This window comes from Rhineura floridana, chromosome 6 (assembly GCF_030035675.1).
Source record: "Rhineura floridana isolate rRhiFlo1 chromosome 6, rRhiFlo1.hap2, whole genome shotgun sequence".
NCBI lineage: Eukaryota > Metazoa > Chordata > Lepidosauria > Squamata > Rhineuridae > Rhineura > Rhineura floridana.
The window spans coordinates 98,390,853-98,409,252 of NC_084485.1; the positions used below are offsets into that span (position 1 = coordinate 98,390,853).

General features: G+C 43.0%; 2 protein-coding genes across 2 annotated transcripts in view; one reads left to right on the forward strand and one right to left on the reverse strand.

Moving 5' to 3' along the window:
* The window catches only part of LOC133387761 (cytochrome P450 2J2-like), a 51,173-nt gene extending 45,757 nt beyond the window's left edge, over positions 1 to 5,416 (reverse strand). The window contains exon 1 of the mRNA XM_061633219.1: positions 5,012 to 5,416. Coding sequence (XP_061489203.1) covers positions 5,012 to 5,132 — 121 coding nt within the window. The 5' untranslated portion in view covers positions 5,133 to 5,416. The remainder of the gene's footprint in view (positions 1 to 5,011) is intronic.
* LOC133387762 (protein Hook homolog 1-like) overlaps positions 1 to 18,400 on the forward strand; it is a 30,837-nt gene extending 12,437 nt beyond the window's left edge. Inside the window, exons 7-19 of the mRNA XM_061633221.1 lie at positions 8,724 to 8,925; positions 9,740 to 9,850; positions 10,860 to 10,947; positions 11,026 to 11,086; positions 11,484 to 11,624; positions 11,902 to 11,995; positions 12,514 to 12,548; positions 13,508 to 13,590; positions 14,784 to 14,793; positions 16,335 to 16,425; positions 16,861 to 16,962; positions 17,248 to 17,316; positions 18,024 to 18,400. Of these exons, the coding sequence (XP_061489205.1) occupies positions 8,724 to 8,925; positions 9,740 to 9,850; positions 10,860 to 10,947; positions 11,026 to 11,086; positions 11,484 to 11,624; positions 11,902 to 11,995; positions 12,514 to 12,548; positions 13,508 to 13,590; positions 14,784 to 14,793; positions 16,335 to 16,425; positions 16,861 to 16,962; positions 17,248 to 17,316; positions 18,024 to 18,194 (1,258 nt within the window). The 3' untranslated portion in view covers positions 18,195 to 18,400. The remainder of the gene's footprint in view (positions 1 to 8,723; positions 8,926 to 9,739; positions 9,851 to 10,859; positions 10,948 to 11,025; positions 11,087 to 11,483; positions 11,625 to 11,901; positions 11,996 to 12,513; positions 12,549 to 13,507; positions 13,591 to 14,783; positions 14,794 to 16,334; positions 16,426 to 16,860; positions 16,963 to 17,247; positions 17,317 to 18,023) is intronic.

The window sequence follows — 18,400 nt, forward strand, 5'->3', positions numbered from 1 at the left end:
CACGTGCGCACGCACACACCCTTGATGGCGGCCTGGCTTCGGCAGCAGCCGCAAACACGCCCCTTTTGCCCGGCAGGTACCGGGCACGGAACGGGATTGCGGCCTATTGCCGAAATAAAACACAAACACCATTCATTGGGTTAAATCATGGGCCACTTTATTAAACGGAATCAATTAGAATAATGAACCTGCAGAGGGGAAATCAAGTGCGGGAGCATTCTGATGATCCAGGCAAAGCCTGCTTGCAGCCATAGGGCGACTAAACCTTGCCTGAGCCCGGGGCTGCCCTATGCCAGACCCCAGCTCAAGCCACACCCTGAAGATGTGTAGGGGGTCCAACCCGCATCACCGCCCCCCGGAGCCGTGAAACTCCGAGCGGATGAGGCACGTTGGCCCCAAAGGCGGCCCGTGTTCTGCCCCCCGGGCCGTATAGCCCTGAGCTGCAGGCCCCCGGACCGCCAATCGCCCCCAAAGGTGCCTAAAGGTGTCACCTAGCTGCCCTTTCCCTTTAAACCTTTTCCCGCACTTCTTTGCCACAAAAGGGGGACAAGCCTCTGCTTAGTCTCCCTTTACCCCACACCCGATAAGAATCTCATGCAGACCCCTCTGCAGGTCCATCAGGAGGATGGCATCGTTGCCTCCCGAACTGCATGTCCAAGCATGTCTGCCACTGAGGGCCTTGCCCTCCATGTCCGACCACAGCAGACAACCCAAGGCTACCGAGGCCTCGACTGCATGTCCTCACATGCCTGCCACTGAGGGCCTTGCCCTCCATGTCTGACCACAGCAGACGACCCAAGGCTACCGTGGCCTCAACTGCATGTCCTCACATGCCTGCCACTGAGGGCCTTGCCCTCCATGTCTGACCACAGCAGACGACCCGAGGCTACCAAGGCCTCAGCTGCATGTCCTCACATGCCTGCCCCTGAGGGCCTTGCCCTTCCTGTCTGACCATAGCAGACGACCAGAGGCTATTGTGGCCTCAACTGCATGTTCTCACATGTCTTGCCCTTCAGTAACCTTCTGCCCTGAACCCTGCTGGAACGACATGGGTAGGAGACCATTCCAGCGCATACTCTGTCGACCCAGTCACCAAACCATGGCCCACCATCAGAGGCCCAGCTGTGAACCAATGTGCGTTTGCGGCCCCAAGGCCAGCCTATGAGCTCATGCCATGGCTGCAGAGTAGACTGCGCATCTGCTCCATCCCCGTCCAGCAACCTGCCAAAAACAGAAACAATCGTGAACAGTTGGGTCCCAGACCTTCAGACTCGCCCCTGGGGTGAATGTATTCCATGCGCCCCCTACTTCCACCTCCTAGCGGCCTGCACCTGCATATACAAAAACCAAATAGACCGTCCCAGGTAGGCAATTCCACTGCCGGGTAGGCAACCCCAATTCCGGAGGGGCATGGCCCTCAAACCCCCATGGGTCCGCTCCCAGGCATCGCGACACTAGACCGAAACTTTATGAGGGAAGATCCCTCCCCCTGAATATCAGGCAGCCAGGCCTATAGCTTCCGGCCAAAAACACTATGTCGCCGTCATGGGGAAGTGTCCAGTCCAGGGGAGGGTAAAATAATGTGGAATGACTCTTGTACCCCTGGTCTGCCTGGAAACAAACCTTGGACCCCAGGATGGCTCGAAGGGAAGTCTGACCTGGCCCCAAACACCCCCACCCCCCATCCGGAAGGCTCCAAAATTAAGTGTGAGGGGTGCTACATGTAACCGCTGAGCTTTGAAGCATGATGGTCACAGGGCACCTCCCTGATCAACAATCCCTGGCGGGTCAGGTGAACATGGAGGGTGAGGATAAGGGGTATGGGGATGTGCATGGGCCAGCTGGCCAGCACATGACATATCCCAAGACATGTGAATGGTCCTAAAGGCCCCCTGCAAGCCTACCTTGCGACACACTGGCAGACAAGCTTTACTCCTACCATCTGTGATGAATTCCAGGACGAGATTCCTAGGAATAGGCCACGCTTTGCATAGCCCCTGCCATCCCCCAACTCCCAGGAGTCCCCTCCTGCCCTGACCATCTCTGACTCCCCTCCCCCATCTCCCAGTATGCGGTATGGGACTAGCAGAGTCGGTCCTTCCTCTAACTGGAACACCATTGACGCACTGCAGGAACGGAGGGGGCCACACCGCAGGTTGGCGCATAAGGCAGCCAAAACCCTGAACCTGTGGTGAGGCTGTGAAATCCCTGTTATGGCACTATAAACCCCACCGCAGAAGGCCCCCAATACCTGAAGGGCAGAAAGCAAACACTTTCCCAGCCCCTGAAAACTTCAGGATCTTGATCTGCAACAATTCAAGCTTTTCCCAGGCAGCCTGCAGCCCTGGGTCCAAAAGTCGATTTTAATACCCTGGAAGGTGAACACTGGGGCAGGATCCTCCACTTTCCCAGCTGCCAAAAGAACTCCCCAGTTCATAGCTACGCTATAAACTGTGCCATCAAGCGCTAACATGCACCCAAAGTCTGCCCTACCCGAGAACTGGACATCATGAAAATAGTGCCCCACCGCTTCTGGGGCCTCTCGTCTCCTGGCTGTCCCTTCCCAGAAGGGGCTGAAGTGCTCCATGCAAGAATACAGCAGCCCATAGGTAATGCTCTGCTGCATAGTTGACCTAAAAGGCAAAACTCAGCAGCTCAAAATCCACCATGTGTAACAGCTGGCAACGCAGGCAGATTAGCTGCCACACTTGCCCATAAGGCATCTCTGCCACAGGTGCGCACTATATTGAATGAAGTGTAGTGCACTGTGCATAGACTATCTGGTATGAAGCCATCACTGACTGACCCCACTTGTATGACGGATGGTGAATCAGGTAGACTTTGCCCACTGCCACTTTGGGCACTATACAGGGGGGGCACTGAGAGAGCAGAGGTAGGGGATGATGGGAAGGGGCCAATAACCCTGCCCAACTGTGTGTCTTCATCAATTGTCCCCTGGACCAGTGCGTCCATAGGATCCGGAAAACCGCATAATAAAGAAAAACCACATCATAAAATGAGTCTCCCCATAACTGGGCAGTCTGTAAGCAAGGTCCATAGCCCTCGAGCGTAGCTGGGAAGGGACACTTTTCTCAAGCAGCCTCTGCTGGGGGCTGCTTCCCACTCCTTTGGGGGGCCCTGGCCCCACATATCCTTCTGGCTTGTTGTTGTGCCTTTAATAGCAGGTTCGTATTCAGCAGTTATTAGATGGCATGGAGTTAAGCAATGTCATCTTCTAATGTCTGCAGATCAGATGACTCTTAAAAGCACAGGACTAGAGGCCTGTAAAAAAGGTGGGCACCTTATCTACAGACCAGTTTGTAAACTAGCTAAAGAGAAGATGCAAGCAAATGTGCAGCCTGCACGTGATTAATTCCATTATGTTTAAATAATTTACTCAGAGAAATATGAATTGGACCAATTCTATGCATACTTACTTATGAGAAAATCCCCGAGTGTATCGTTACTTCTTCCCCCGGAAGGGTGCATGTGATTGCACACATACAGCAGAATCCTATGTGTGTTTACTCAGAATACCACAGATTAAATGGGTCTTAGGACAGAGGTTTATGGGACTTAACTGATGGAAAGGTTCATATATTTTTACCTGGGTTTTGAAGAACATATTTGGGGGGGGGAGAAGCTTGACAGTGAAAAAAGGGGGGATGAGTTCCCTTTGCATTTGGAGTTGAAGTAGTTTTGGAGGTGAGGTTGCAGCACTAACTGGGGGTCCCTACTGGCTCCTGCAGCCTCCTTTCTGTCTCCAGCTGCCCCCCACCCTCATCAGAAAGCCTCTGCTCTTTGTAATTACATTGCATTGCTCCAATTCAAATGGCCGCTACGTTATGACAGAGCATCTTTCTAGGTTATTCTGCAAAAGAAGTGGCGGCCACAGGCAGCAGGAGGGTGTGGGAGTGCAGGCAATTTTTTTTTTGGGGGGGGGGGCTCTCATCTCAAGTTCTCCCTAATTGACTAACCCCTTCTCTGAACTTTCCTGGTTTGCAAAACAGTGAGGAAGTGGGATGGCCTTCTCAGTACATCCCTTAATAAAAGCATCCCCTCTCCAGCTGCCCCTGGAATGCCCCCAGTGTCAGATAGCCCACTACCTCTCTAGGTAATTGGTAACTGAAAAGTAACATTTAGTTTAAACTAAAAATACACTTCAGTATCAAGAAAAGGAGTCTATTCCTATTTTGCTTTCTGTAATGGGCAGGGGACCCCAATAGAAGTATCTCCTGGCCCTAACTGGAGGTTTGCCACCCATTACAGCATTGTGAGAGACATGTAGTGAGCAAGTGGCAATGTCAATTGCCACATAAAGTGTGGAACTGGACCTAAATACATAGGAGAGGAGAGAGACAGCTCTTCGTCTATGCATCATCCCTTTACCTGCTGCATTACTATGCTTAGAGAAACAGACAGGAGCTCTCCATGAATACTTGCCTCTATGTTCTGCACAGAAGCCTGCCTGCATAAATATTTTGTTTAGTTTAAATAGAAAATCCTTAACATAACCTTTTCCCCTACTGTTCTTTTCAAATTATATTTAATCCATAAAAATGCTGACTGTAATTCACCTTCAGCTAAAGTAAACATTTCTCTCTGCATACTTAAAACACAGACACACATGCCCTGGGTTGCAAGACATATTTGGCCTTTTCAATCTCTCTTTTACTATCAGCATAGAATTAAATTTTAAACATTGTCTCTCCCCCTACTCCACATATTCCAGGTTTATGATAGAAAGTCTAGGGTACTATTTAACTAGAAGTAGGTTGTTGTGTTTCCCTTAATCCCAAACATTATTTCTATGATAAATGATGGAATCAGAAGGTGATAGTTTGAAGGAAAGAAACAGGAGAGAGCAGAAGAGCATCAAAGGTGCCCCCATAGCAGTGCAGTTTGTTTAGGCCTGACATGTTCTGAATTAAAGATTCTTCCTCAGGGGTAACTGAAACTGAAACCGTAACTGGAAAGCCACCCGTGCCCCGCTGCGGCTGAAAGTCCTTACGCGTCTCGTCGCAGCCGCAAGGCCGGCCCATCAGAGGCCTCACCGCAGCTGAAAGTCCTCCCGTGCCTCGCCGCCGCTGGAAGTCCCCATGTGCCTCGTCGCAGCCGCGAGGCCGGCCCATCAAAGGCCTCGCCGTGGCCGGAAGGCCTCCCGAGCCTCGCCGCGGCCCCAAGGCCCCTCGCGTCCCGCTGCCGCCGCTGCCCCCGCTAGGCCGGCGCACCAAAGGGCCCGCCGCGGCCGGAAGGCTCCCCGCGGCGCGCAGCAGCCGCCGCCACAAGGCCTCCGCCGCCAAAATTCAAAGGAGGGCGGGAGGCTGGTGGAGTGGCCTTAAATGGCCTTCAGCTGCCCCGCCTCCTTACTGTGCGTCACGACGGCGCGCTGGCGCGCCACGTGCGCACGCACACACCCTTGATGGCGGCCTGGCTTCGGCAGCAGCCGCAAACACGCCCCTTTTGCCCGGCAGGTACCGGGCACGGAACGGGAATCTATTAGAGATGCTCCTCTAGTTGATAGATAGGTCGTTTCACCTACCGAGTCGCCTCGCGCACGTCCATTTAGAAGCACTAAGTTCTGTTTTGATGTTAATTGCATTAAACAAAGTCCAGCATAATTTATACCCTTATCTATAGATTGTCTGGAAGGAATAGACATAGGGCCATCAAATATTGGAACCTCCGATTTAAATTTAGCAAACAATGCATGGTCGGATATACCCATCCTAGCATTAAAATCGCCAGCTAAAATTAGCATGGCTTGAGGATGGGATTTTATTAAATCATTTAAATAGGCTTCTAATTTTTTGAGTTTTTTATCGACAAAGCTTTTATCTTGACTAGGTGGAATATAGGCATTAATAAGAAGCAAAGAAATATGTGGAAACTTTAATATTACGGCCAATGCTAAATCAGGCAGGGGTTTTAAATGAATAAACTTGGCCTTGATTTTGGTTGTAACAAATACACAAATACGCCCTTTATGTCTCCCCCCTTTTTTACTTGGGGCAGCATCCAATATGGCTGTTGAGTAACCATCGAGGTGCAAGAGATCAGCCATCCATGTTTCTTGGACTAAAATAACATCATGTTGTGAAATAGTACTTAAGAACGTCGGGAGTTGGACTTTATTAATCCACCCAGCAATATTCCAAGATATAATTTTTAAATTGTGGGTGGACTTCCCTTCACTTAGTCAATTTAACATTCTAGGAGCGGGGTCCTTTTCTCCGTTGTTAACAGTAGTTAATTGAGCATTATTTGGAGAAACATGGCACTCGGTGGGACTTAATCTTTTTAGTGCCAGCATAAGATTTTCAAGGCTATTCATAATATCAAGTTTAGCCTCTAGTGGTAAGGTAGAATAGGATTCCAGAAGTATTAATTCTTCTGAGGTAAAATTTTCATATACAATTGGCGGATCATTTGCGTCCCTCTGTATCTGGGCACCGCTCAAGACCAAGACAGATTGTCTAGATGGTGATGTAGAAGGACCATATGTTTCCAACGTCTGGTTTGGCTCCATATACAGTGTAACAGGGGGATGTGTTAATATATCTTCCTCAGGTGTATTTGGCTGTAGCACTACTGGGGATCCTTCCTTTTCATTATTAACAGTACATAGATTTTCCATTACAGATAAGTTTTGCATTACAAGCGACACATTTGAATTACTATGGTTAAATGCAATAATGCTCTGAGGTTTAACCAAATTATCATAAACCCGAGAAATGCCTAGATTATTTTTTAAAAATGAATCTTTCTTATCATAGAAACGTTTAGCCTTATCTACCCCATGGAAAGTTATCATGGCTCTGGCATTAGAATAATTATAAAAAAGATATTCAATATTTACAACATCTTTCTTACATATAACACCGGGGGATATTTCGTTGACGATCTTTATAAGATGATGTGTCCTTTCTTCCTGTGTTAAATATCCTTTCATTTTGGGGTAGTTTATTAGAGCCAACTGTTTGGTGTTTAATACTAGTTTCCAATTTCTGACATTTAGCATGGGAGGTGAAGAGTTTATATTGTTTATATTCTTGGTAGATTTTTCCAGTTGTAATACAGCCACGTCACACGACGGAGATTTTAGCTCTTCAATTTGAGCTTCTGGAGTTAATGGAATTATTGGATCTTGAATGGTCTCAGCTGAATTTGGATGGTTAAGTTCTTGTCCAATAAGAAGTTTACACTTTGTCTTCTTTTTCTTTTTCTTTTTCTTCTTAGTCTTTTTCTTAATAGACGTCTTAGGATTATCTAATAACTTGAATAACTTTTTAAAGTTCATATGGCATCTACGGTGGGATCCACTCACTTTGATGTTTTTGCTCTTTTTAATGCATTGAGCTGATGATTTACTAGGCTTCTTATTATTAATCGTTGAAGGGCGAATTATCAGCAGTGAGGTTTGGCAAGCCTTTGAGGTTGTCTCTGTTGTCAGAGACTCAGCAACAGGATGAAATTCTTTGGTTGCAATGAGTTTAGTCAGTGTTGTGAGCAGCATATTCGATTCAGCCACAAATGAAGAAATTTGAATTAATGAATTGGACATTTCCTGACACCAGCTTTCGTTCATCATTGCTGTTCGTGTATTAGATGACACAGCGGCTTTTGCCACATTTTGGTGCAAGAGGGATAACGGTGAACTATATCGGGTTGCCTCAGATGAGTCAAAAGATTCAAGTGGTGGCATAGAACTGGCTGTGCTTATTGCTGAGATATTAAACTCTAGCATAGATTGTAGTAGATCTCTTCCCTCCGTAGCCTCTTCGGCTTCTTGGGCTAAACTTAATGAATCAAATTCTTCATTGATTAGCAACCAGGAGGGATAGTTATTTCGCGTCCCATTGTTAGTTAGTTTATCACATTGCTGGCTACCTTTTATCTCTGATTTGTTGTTAGACTCATTGCCAAACTCATTTGGATGGTAATACTGTGTTATTTTAGCTTGCTTCCCTCTTTTGGTAAGCGGCAGTTCTTCCATTTTCAGCGGGATACCTAAGTCTTTGTAGCTTTGTCTTGTTAGAACCATATTAATAGCCGTTTCCTTTTCCTTTTGATACACAGAAATCTAAAGCAGCTTAATAGCTTAATTTTTAAGTTTATCTGTATGTTACAAGCTACAAGAGAATAAGCTGCATATCATCTCTTAGTTTACATTCTAGGCTGATTTCCGGGCAGCTGTATAACAAACAATCCGCTCTCAATTTTCAACAAGTTCGTGGGATTTACATTCCAGCTCTGGTAATGTTCTACTGTATTTTCATCAAAGATAGCAGAATGAGAAAGCTGTTGGACTTACTTGTCTTCTGAAAAAAGTTATTAGGGCTTCTATTAATAGCAACAGAGTGCCAATTACAGCGTCCTTACTGTCTCACGGCCATTTTTTCCAGCCTTTAGTAGGTTAGATATGCCTACTAATTCCATTTCCATATTGCATTAAGGCCTTAGCTGTCAAGGCTTCTTATATCCTGATGCAGTAAAAGTATGTGGGGACCCCATAAAGTATGTGTGTGTGCACGAGAGAGAGACGGAGATGCAGAGGAAATCCCTCTCTCAGTGACTGTTTTGGAAAGGGGGACTCAAAGTCTCTTCCTCTCCAAGCTGAAAGCAGTTAGAGCCATGATTCTGGACAGAGAACTTCCTTTGTCTGATGTTCATTTGGTTTCTGAGTAATAGGCCCCCAACCAATCCATGCTGTGCCACTACAGGACAGTTGCTGACAAGACAAACAAGCTGGAATCGACTGTTGAGGTTTATCGTAAAAAACTGGAAGATCTGAATGACTTTCGCAGACAGGTGAAATCTCTTCAGGAAACAAACATGATGTATATGCATAATACCGTTAGCCTGGAAGAAGAGCTAAAGAAAGCCAACGCAGCCCGTGCACAGCTAGAAACTTACAAAAGGCAGGTAAGAAATAAGCTCTGCTTCGCATATTGTTTGTACTTGTGTTTTTCCTTATTATTTTGGTTCTCAAAAATTGGGGTGTTTTGGATCAGAGTTGATTCAAACGTACACACTTTAGCCTCCCTCATGCCCAACCCTGAATTTGAGGCTGCTTCCATTCCTGCCACACATTTGTATGACATGTTATTTCTGCCAAATGGCATACTTGTTAGTGCACAGTAGGTCCAAAATTTAATCTCATATCCTTAAAGGGGCAACACAGGGAAGTAGTTTCCATGAGGTAAATTCACATCCAAATACATTGTTGCTGGGCCTCTTTTCTTTTGTATCCTAGAAGTATACTCCACCGCAGATAGGCGCTGTCGAGTGTTATGTTAAAGTGAATGAGGCAACCCCTATATGTGAGCGAGCTCATTGTGCACACTGAAGTTTTCATATCTACGGCCAGCAGCTGGATCAGGGTTAATTCCATGGAAATTAATGTATTGTTGTTGTTGTTTTGTAGAGTGTTCCACTACACTATTCAAACTATACCAGCTGAATCTGGTGACCTGATGTTGAAGGGTCATCTGAAATTTTTTAAAGAATAGTTAAGTATTGGCCATAAACTAATTATTAGATTAAAAACATAGCATTCAAAAGGTTGCTGAAGGTGAGTACAAAGCTGCTATTTAAAACTCATGAAGACATTCTTGTTAAAAGACAATGGAATTCTGGTGGTGATATTCTCTTCCCCGCTCCTACCGCAAGAACTAGTTTTAAATACACATGTTTTGAAGCCCTTTAACAAGGCCACGTGTTTGCCTTTTCAAACAAGGTCCAAGAACTTCATAACAAACTCTCTGAAGAATCCAAAAGAGCTGACACACTGGCGTTTGAACAGAAGAGACTTGAAGAGAAGCATGAAGCATTAATCAAAGAGAAAGAGGTACAGCTTCTAAGAGTGTAATAGAAATCTATTAGTATTTTTTTCTCAAAATACTTGGGATGCAAGATAGGAGGATGCCATGTTAATGGACCATTTTCCACAATTGCTAAGGAATGTAAGCCTCTGAGTCTGAAGGGAATTAACTGAAGAGATTGCAAAGCAGGAGGTTGCACTGCTGTAATTTTAAGTAGTTCTTTAATAGCATTAAAATGAAGGTTGCTAAATCCAGCAAATACTTACTTTGCTTGAAGCAGATTGTATATTGATTTATGAGCTCTTAAACATCAGTCTGTTGTTTTAACAGCAGTTTAGCCAGAAAAAGTCAATGTTTATATTTAGGCCAATCTACTAAAAGTGGTCCTAAATGTTGCCGCCTTTTTACCTGCTATGTAAAAAATGTACTGCCTTCAAGTCGATTCCGACTTATGGCGACCCTATGAATAGGGTATTCATGAGGCTGAGAGGCAGTGACTGGCCCAAGGTCACCCAGTGACCTTCATGGCTATGTGGGGATTTGAACCCTAGTCATAGTCCAACACCTTAACCACTACACCACACTGGCTGTAGGCTCCAATTTATAGAACAAAATGCTTATAACATTGTCTTAATCCGCATTGGCTGGGATCCAGCAGCAACCCTCAAGGTTTTTAGGCCTTCTTGTCCACTATGACCCCTCAAACATCTGAAAACCTACCCTGAAGGTTGGAGGGTTTCTATGGAGTGGTTCTCATTACAGTGCAAGGAGCTTCAGCAAAAAGAAATGAAGAAAACTGTGTGCATGTAAGGTGTTTTGTATCTCAGGCTGGCAGTTGTTGGTAGTTACCTCCATATCATTCCATGGGGTATGAAATTAGACCAAACACCATAGGAAATTAAGCCAAGGACTACAGGTTACCATCCATGACCTAGAGTTACGCTGGAGTGACATTTGCTGGAGGGAAGCAAAGCTCACATTCACAAAGAAGAAATGGCTTACATTTACTATCTTTAAACATGATTTTATTTTCAGCGATTGATAGTTCAGCGTGATGCACTGAAAGAGACAAATGAAGAGCTTAGGTGTTCACAAATGCAGCAGGATCACCTGAACCAAACAGGTACATTTGTTTTATTTCTGTAAAATAATTTTATTGCCTAAACTGTACATAGCTTTATTCTTCTTTTCACATTTTCAGATGCATCTGCAGTGAAAAGTCATGAAAATCTTGCTGCCGAAATTCTGCCAGTGGAATACAGGTAAGAAATGAACCTAGAATATTTGGAGGATGTGGGTATGAATATGCTGTGATCGAATAATTAAAAAAGACGTCCCATAAATGGAAAAAGCAAATGTTCTAAAGATAATTTTAAAATTATGTATCTTAGTATTCATTTTCTGGATTTTTCATTGACCTCAGTGGGACTTACTCCTAAGTAAATGTATAGGATTGCAACTTTGGTTTTCTGGTTCAAGGCCTTTGTGTTGGAGTGAAACTGAAATAATATTATCTGTCCATTTCTACAAGGATACTTGATAATTGTACATTGTAACATTAAATGTCGCGTTCCATATCTTTTGTGGGAAAATATTACTGATATATGTCACACGTTTTGCAAAGCATTTTTGTTTACAAAATTTGTGTTTGAACCTCAGAGAAATGTTCATTCGGCTACAGCATGAAAACAAGATGCTCCACTTGCAGCAAGAGGGATCAGAAAATGAACGGATTGTAGAGCTTCAGGAGAAACTAGAACAAAAGCATCGGACAATAAATGAATTAGAGACTGAAAACAGGTGATCTCTACCCACCCACCCCACTTAACATAAAATTTATTGACCAATATCTTTGGAAACCTACAATACAATGGGTTCTAAAGCATGTAGAGTACAAGCAGTAGATGATAAATACTGAGAAACAGTGCAAAAAAACACAAAATAAAGAAGATCAAGAAAGCAACTGTCAATCTGCAAGAACAGTTGACTTTCTTATACTTGAATCCGGCTGACTATCACTTGGATTAAATGTTAGATGAACGTGTAATTTTTTTTTAAAAAAAATGCTTCCCAATAGGCTGAGCAAGGAGCGTAATGGAGAGCTGCAGCAGCAGATTGAGGACCTCCAGAAGACCTTGCAGGAGCAAGAATCCAGGACAGAAGGGGAAGGGGTAGGTATTAGAGTGATATTTTTCAGAGTGGAACTACTTACTGTTTCTTTTCTTAGAGATATGATTTTGTTACCAAAGACTTGGTTTTCATTTAAAATGTGCCTTTTGCCCTGGAAAATGTAGAAGCAAAAACATGACACTTGGCTATCAACAAAAAAGCATTCATTTTGGAATTATTAGAAAAATGTTTTGAAAAAGGGAGTTGGGGTGGTGAACTTGATACAAGATTGATTTGCATGTGAAGCTCAAATTCAAGTCAATGCTTATTTCTCCAGAGTAATGAAGAGAATAAATGTGAGAGAAAATATAAAACATTTTGTGTACAGCTTCTCTTGCCTAAGTCATATGTGCAGAGAGGTCTCTCAACCTTACACTATTGGAAGTGAACATTAAGTACTAAACTAGTATTCAGTAATATTTCATATGCTTCATCTTCAGCATCTAGAACCGTTGGAAATTAAATACCAACGTATATGTGACTGATATTAGCTTCTTACCAGTTTTACTTATTTTTATAGTCCAGCAAATGGAAGCAGAAGATAGCAGCTCAGATGTAAGTTACAATATTAATGTCTATTTTAGCATACTGTGTGTGTCTGTGTGTGTGTGTGTGTGAGAGAGAGAGAGAGAACAAAAAAAGAGGGAGATTCTTATGTCTATATGTATTTTGGAAAACAAATTGCCTCATGTCTTCTGTGCCTTGCCATTCTAATGTGAAAGGAGAGGAAATAATGGTGTCATCAACAGTAGAGAGGTTCTTCCAACCCCAATCAACTCTCCTTGCATTTCTCTACATTCTTGATGCAAGCAGACAACTCAATTCCCATTGCAGGAGTAGCCAGCAGGGTGGTACCACAGAGCTGGCATGCCAGCTGCTGTGTCACTCCTGCTTACCATGACAGGGAGGGGGGCAGGGCAAGAGTGAGGTCAGGATGGACACGAGTTCCAGATGAGCTTTGCCAGTGTGACCACACTGTCCAGACCTCGCTGCTGCCCTGCCCCACCTCCACACTAGCCCATTAAGCACAACAATGCTACTGCCAGGAGGTTGCCTGCATATAGCAGGCCACTTCTGCCCCATTGATGATTTCATTCAGTTACATGTGTTTCCCTGCATCTGCCCATAACCCAGCATCATATCTGAAATATTCTGTAGTCACCCAGAAGTGTAGTAGTTGTCCCAAATCAACTTTGGATATACCAGCAACATTATTTTTTCATCCTCACCTCTTTCATTAACGTTTTGCAGTTTTCTGTGTGGACAAGGCCTAAAATATTTGTCATAGAAGCCTCCCTGCTTAGAAAAAACATTGAGTATCTTCAGTGTCTGCTCTGAAAATGTATATGATTTGGGATAATTTGCCTTACCACTGATTTGTTAGTGAGTCTTGCTTTCGGTTCATCTTTTTAAATATAATAAAGTTCTACTATAAAGTGACTTCATTCTGTTATTTTTGGTTCATGAGAATATGAAATACTAATGTGAGCTGACCTCTGACCTGAATCTTACAGGGAGAAGTTGAGTGAAGTCCATGATGAGTTGCAGAAGAAGGAGGCTCTTCTTGCAGACCTCCAGCCAGATCTAAATCAAAATGGTAAGTGATTCGATGTAACTGTTACTTTTGATCACAGATATTGTTTCATTATAGTTGGTCCCCATTAATTCCTGACTAGGCTATGAGTTTGGTATCTTGCACCAATAATCTGTAAAACACTGCAATAGGGTACCCTTGTAAATTGGAAGAAAGTGTCCTTTCCTCTTTGCTCTCATAATATTAAATTAACTAATAGGCAAAAAAACCTTGCAGTTTAAGAATGTACCTATAGCCCACAGATATTTCTATCAAACTTTAAAAAGCAGAGAAATTGTGCAGCTATAGTGAATGCACCAGGGGAGCAGGAGACCTGACCTCCTCTTTGAGATACTGTATTGCCCTACAAATTTGTCAAAATGCAAACACAATTTGGGTTCGTCTTTCACAGTACAATCCACTTGTTGTGTAGCTTGGAAGAATTTGGTAATGTGCCTCTGAGCATATGGTGAGTGGTGGCAACACCTGCCACCTCCAAAGATGGAGAATTACATTTTTGTATGTTTGTTGGTATTCTTCTTACTTTGCTTTTCTGTGTTACCAATGTTTCTACAGAGAATCTAACCTATAAAATTATATTTCTCTCATTATTCATCCTAGAAATCTGTGTCAGTTTTTTTAATTAATTTCAAAGCCTTTTCATTGGTCAATGTCATATGATAGTGAAGACAGCCTTTTGTGTTTCAAAACGGAGGTTAAGCTCTATTTCTATTTTGGGCACATTAACAATTGAATCTGAAACTGCAGTTTGATGTAAAATCAGACTGATTACCATATGTTGCTACTTAAGCAATGACTCTAGCTGTTGGAAAAAACAAACTTGGCCTGCCCAATATGCATGTTTTCAGCTTACGGAAAGGTGGGCATGGTCAATTAAAAACATAGAGCACACCTAGAATTTTGCTAGAATATATTTCACCTCCCACTGTTTTATCTGGTGCAACCTGAGACACTCCTCATGCCCGTTGGAAACTATTCTGCAGAATAGTCAGTGCCATTATTCCACAATTGTTTTTGGAGGGGGTTTTTAGTGTTGGAAAGTGTTGCTGTACTTCACAGAAACAGAAGCAAAAGAAAATGATTTCCTATAGGAAACTTCACTAAAATTGCAAAGTAAAGCAACATATTTATAGTGACTATCTGAAGTATATCAACCGCTTAATATTATTGCTTCCTCCCTGCTAAAACATGATCAGCACAGCACATGTCTTGTTTCTGTTATTTGGGCTGATTGCAGGGCGGAGGGGAGGGGGGGAGGGGGAAGCAGGGCATTGGAAGGGGAGAGGGGAGGGGAGGGGAGGAGAAAGGAGGAGTGAAGGAAGGGGGAGGGAAGGGGCAAGAGGGAGGGGATAGGAGGGAGGAGGAGGGGAGGGCAGGTTTCATCATTTGCATGCTTTTTGAGTTCAGTGGGATTTACTCCTGTGCAGTCATGCTTAGGATAGATGAAACTGACCTGGGGGAAGGGCAGGGAGGGGAGGAGGAAGGGAGGAGGGGAAGGGGAAGGGGAGGAGATTGGATGGGTGGGTGCTGGGCAGAGGGGAAGCCCCTTTCCTTTCCAAAAGGAGAACATTGGGAACAGTATCATTCTTTTTCAGGATTTTCCCCACCATTTTATTCTACAGCAGGTACATGTTGTCTCCCACCCAAATTTAAACCAAAGCTGTCCCTGGCCACATCCACACCAGAACTTTATTTCACTTTAGATAGTCATGGCTTCTCCCAGAGAATCCTGGGTAGTGTAGTTAGTGACGGGTGCTGAGAGTTGCTAGGAGATGCCCTGTTCTCCTCACAGACCTTCAATTAGAGAGTTAAACCAGTCTGGCCACTAGAGCTCCGTCAGGGGAATAGGAGTCTCCTCTCAGCACCCTTCATAAACTACACTTCCCAGGATTCTTTGGGGGAAGCCATGACTGTCTCAAGTGAAATCAAAGTCTGGTGTGGGTGTGGCCCCCTGATTAGGCAACCAAGCTGCTATGAGTCTGGCTTTTAGAACACTGACAGTTGGTTCTTACTCAGCATGCCCAGCCTTATCATTGAATTCAATGCTACATTTTTTAAATTAATTAAAAAATGGCCAGGCATTATTTTTAACTTTTAAACTGCAGAAGATGAAGGTCAGAGTATGGGGCAAGGTCAGTAATAGGATTACAGGTACTCTGTGAACATGGCTGATTTTTAATGAATTTCAACAAATTATGAGAAAAAAGTCCACAAGGGGTCAGATTTTTCTCTCTCTTTTCACACTTTGAACTCTCTATTCTCTCTGACTGTTTTGTGTATCACCATGAAAATTGAGAGGGTTGTTAAGCAACCGTTTCTGAGTTCAGGACTGTAAGTTTTGTAAGGTTTTGTTTTGAAATGAGCTTATGGGAAGCATCAGAATTTCCAGCTTAACACTGCAGAATGTGAAAAATCCATGCTGACTATAGTATACAGCGACTCTTATGGCTGTATAATGATGTAGTTGTTGTACAGGAGATGGTGTAGTGTTGTGTTTCCTGAGTACCGCAGTGGAACTCCAGATGAGAGTAAGTAGAAAACCCCCACAAACTAGATTTCCTTGGCTGTTGTTTGATAGTTGTAGCCAGAAAGTCCAACATGTACCCTTTATGGATATCACTTAATATAGTCTGGAACTCCTCCAGAGCCCACTGTATCCCAACTCAAGCTCATTAATTGTTTCAGGCTTAGATAAATTGGTCTCCATTAATCATTACATTTGGTTTTCTATTAAATAGCACAAAAAGTGAAGAATTGGAAGCAGCTTTACATAAGAAAGATGAAGATATGAAGTCAATGGAGGAGAGGTATAAGATGTACTTGGAAAAAGCAAGAAGTGTGAATATTTTCTATACTGTCAGTGATTTATTTTATAAATCTGGAACTGGAAGCCCCTATCTCATGTCAACTCCCAGCATGTTTAAGGGAGGATTAATTCTATATTTTGTGCTCAGCTTCCCTAGTTTCCTCATTTCAGTTTTCATCCAGTAGTACTACACAAAATGCTTACACATGCTTTTATGTGCTTGCCATTTTTAGCCAAATTGGCAAATGTTGGGTTGTGACAAATGTTTGAGTAGGCCCACTGAAATGAATAAACATGACTAACTTAGGCCCATTAGTTTCAGTGGGTCTCCTCTGAATATCTTAGTTGGATACAACCCATTGTGCTGTTTGTTTTGATGCAGTGTTACATATCTTAATACTGAATTATTTTCTAACTGGGTTAAGAGGTAGGTTTGCCAAAGACATTGTATGTTCATCTTTGTGCAGGTGATAAAAACTTTGGACCCCAAATTAAATCCTGCATCTGCTGAAATCATGTTGCTGAGAAAACAGCTGACAGAGAAGGATAAAAGAATTGAAGCACTTGAGGTAAAAAGCATTAGTAACCTCTTCTACTTCTCGAAGTTTTGTCCAGTTTGATCATAGGAACACAGGATAGCCAGGAGGACAGTCAAGAAATGCAAGTGTTTATAACCATAGAGACGTACAGTGAGAAGAAATAGGGAATTCAACACATAACTCCAGTATTCAATGAGAATTTTGGAACATTTTTCAAAATGATGTAAACTTTGATCACTTAGGTGGTTAGGTTTGAACGTTAGGGCCAATATAATTGCCTTTCCTTGTAATCTTACATTTGTAAATTCTTTTTAGGGAGAGTGTAAATTGGCCAAGCTACATGACCATGAAGAGAAGTTAATTGTGTCTGCATGGTACAACAAGGTGAGTTAAAGTGTGCCTGTGTGAGTGAGAGAGAGCGTGTGAGAGAGAGTGACTATTAACAGTTTTCAGGAGCCAAATTAGTCAGAAACGAATTACTGAAATTTGAAATTGAAGAAATGTCCACTCCTTCAAATGATAGATTGTTTTATAAGTTTAGAGGACTGAAGATGGTCCACATCACTAGTGATACTGTAACCAGTATTTAACATGTATTTAGCACCAGTAGTGTGCTAGATACTATGTGAAAACTTATTTTTTCCTTTTTCTTACATATCTGCAGCTGTTCTGTGGCATTAAAAAAAAATTGGCAAGTTGTAACAATTGAATTTAGCCAGCCTTCTGATAAGGTCATGGGTTATATCCAAAGTTGCATGCGTACACACCAGGATTTATCCTTCCTCTCCTTTCGCCATGAAGCCCCAAAATCTCCGGAGGGTCCCTCAACCCTTTGAAACAGATTTTGATGGTATGTGTGGGTCTACTAGTGAGAGGAGAGGAACATTCCATTGTGCAAGTGAATAATATTTTCTATTAATTTTGTAGCACATTACAAAATTTACTCTGTATGATTTCTTTCAGAAAATGGTATATAAATTAATACTGATTTTGAGTAATAGTAGATATAATAGCTGCCACAATCTCTAAAAGTTTTCAAGAAGGAATGCAGGGAATCGTGCATTTAAGTACTTTATCTTGCTTCGTTCCAGAGTTTAGCGTTTCATAAACTGGGCATGGAATCCAGACTCCTAAGTGGGAGCACTGCCTACAAAGACGCTGGTTCCTGCCTACCTGGTCGCTCTTTCCTTGCACAGCAACGGCATGTGACCAATACCCGAAGGAATGTCTCTGTTAAAGTACCTCCTGCAACATCAGATTAAACCACAGAGGATATTCGTGCACTAAAGTGTCCTGAACTTATTTTGTAACTTTTGTTTTAAACTACCTGACAAAGAATGAGATTGTGATGCTGTGCATCAGCTATTTTACGTATGGGACTCCTATGCTGGTAAATTCAATTTGGCCAGCTGATTATAAGAAGCAATGTGTATCTAATTACTTTTCTTGATTCTAAATAAGACTTAAG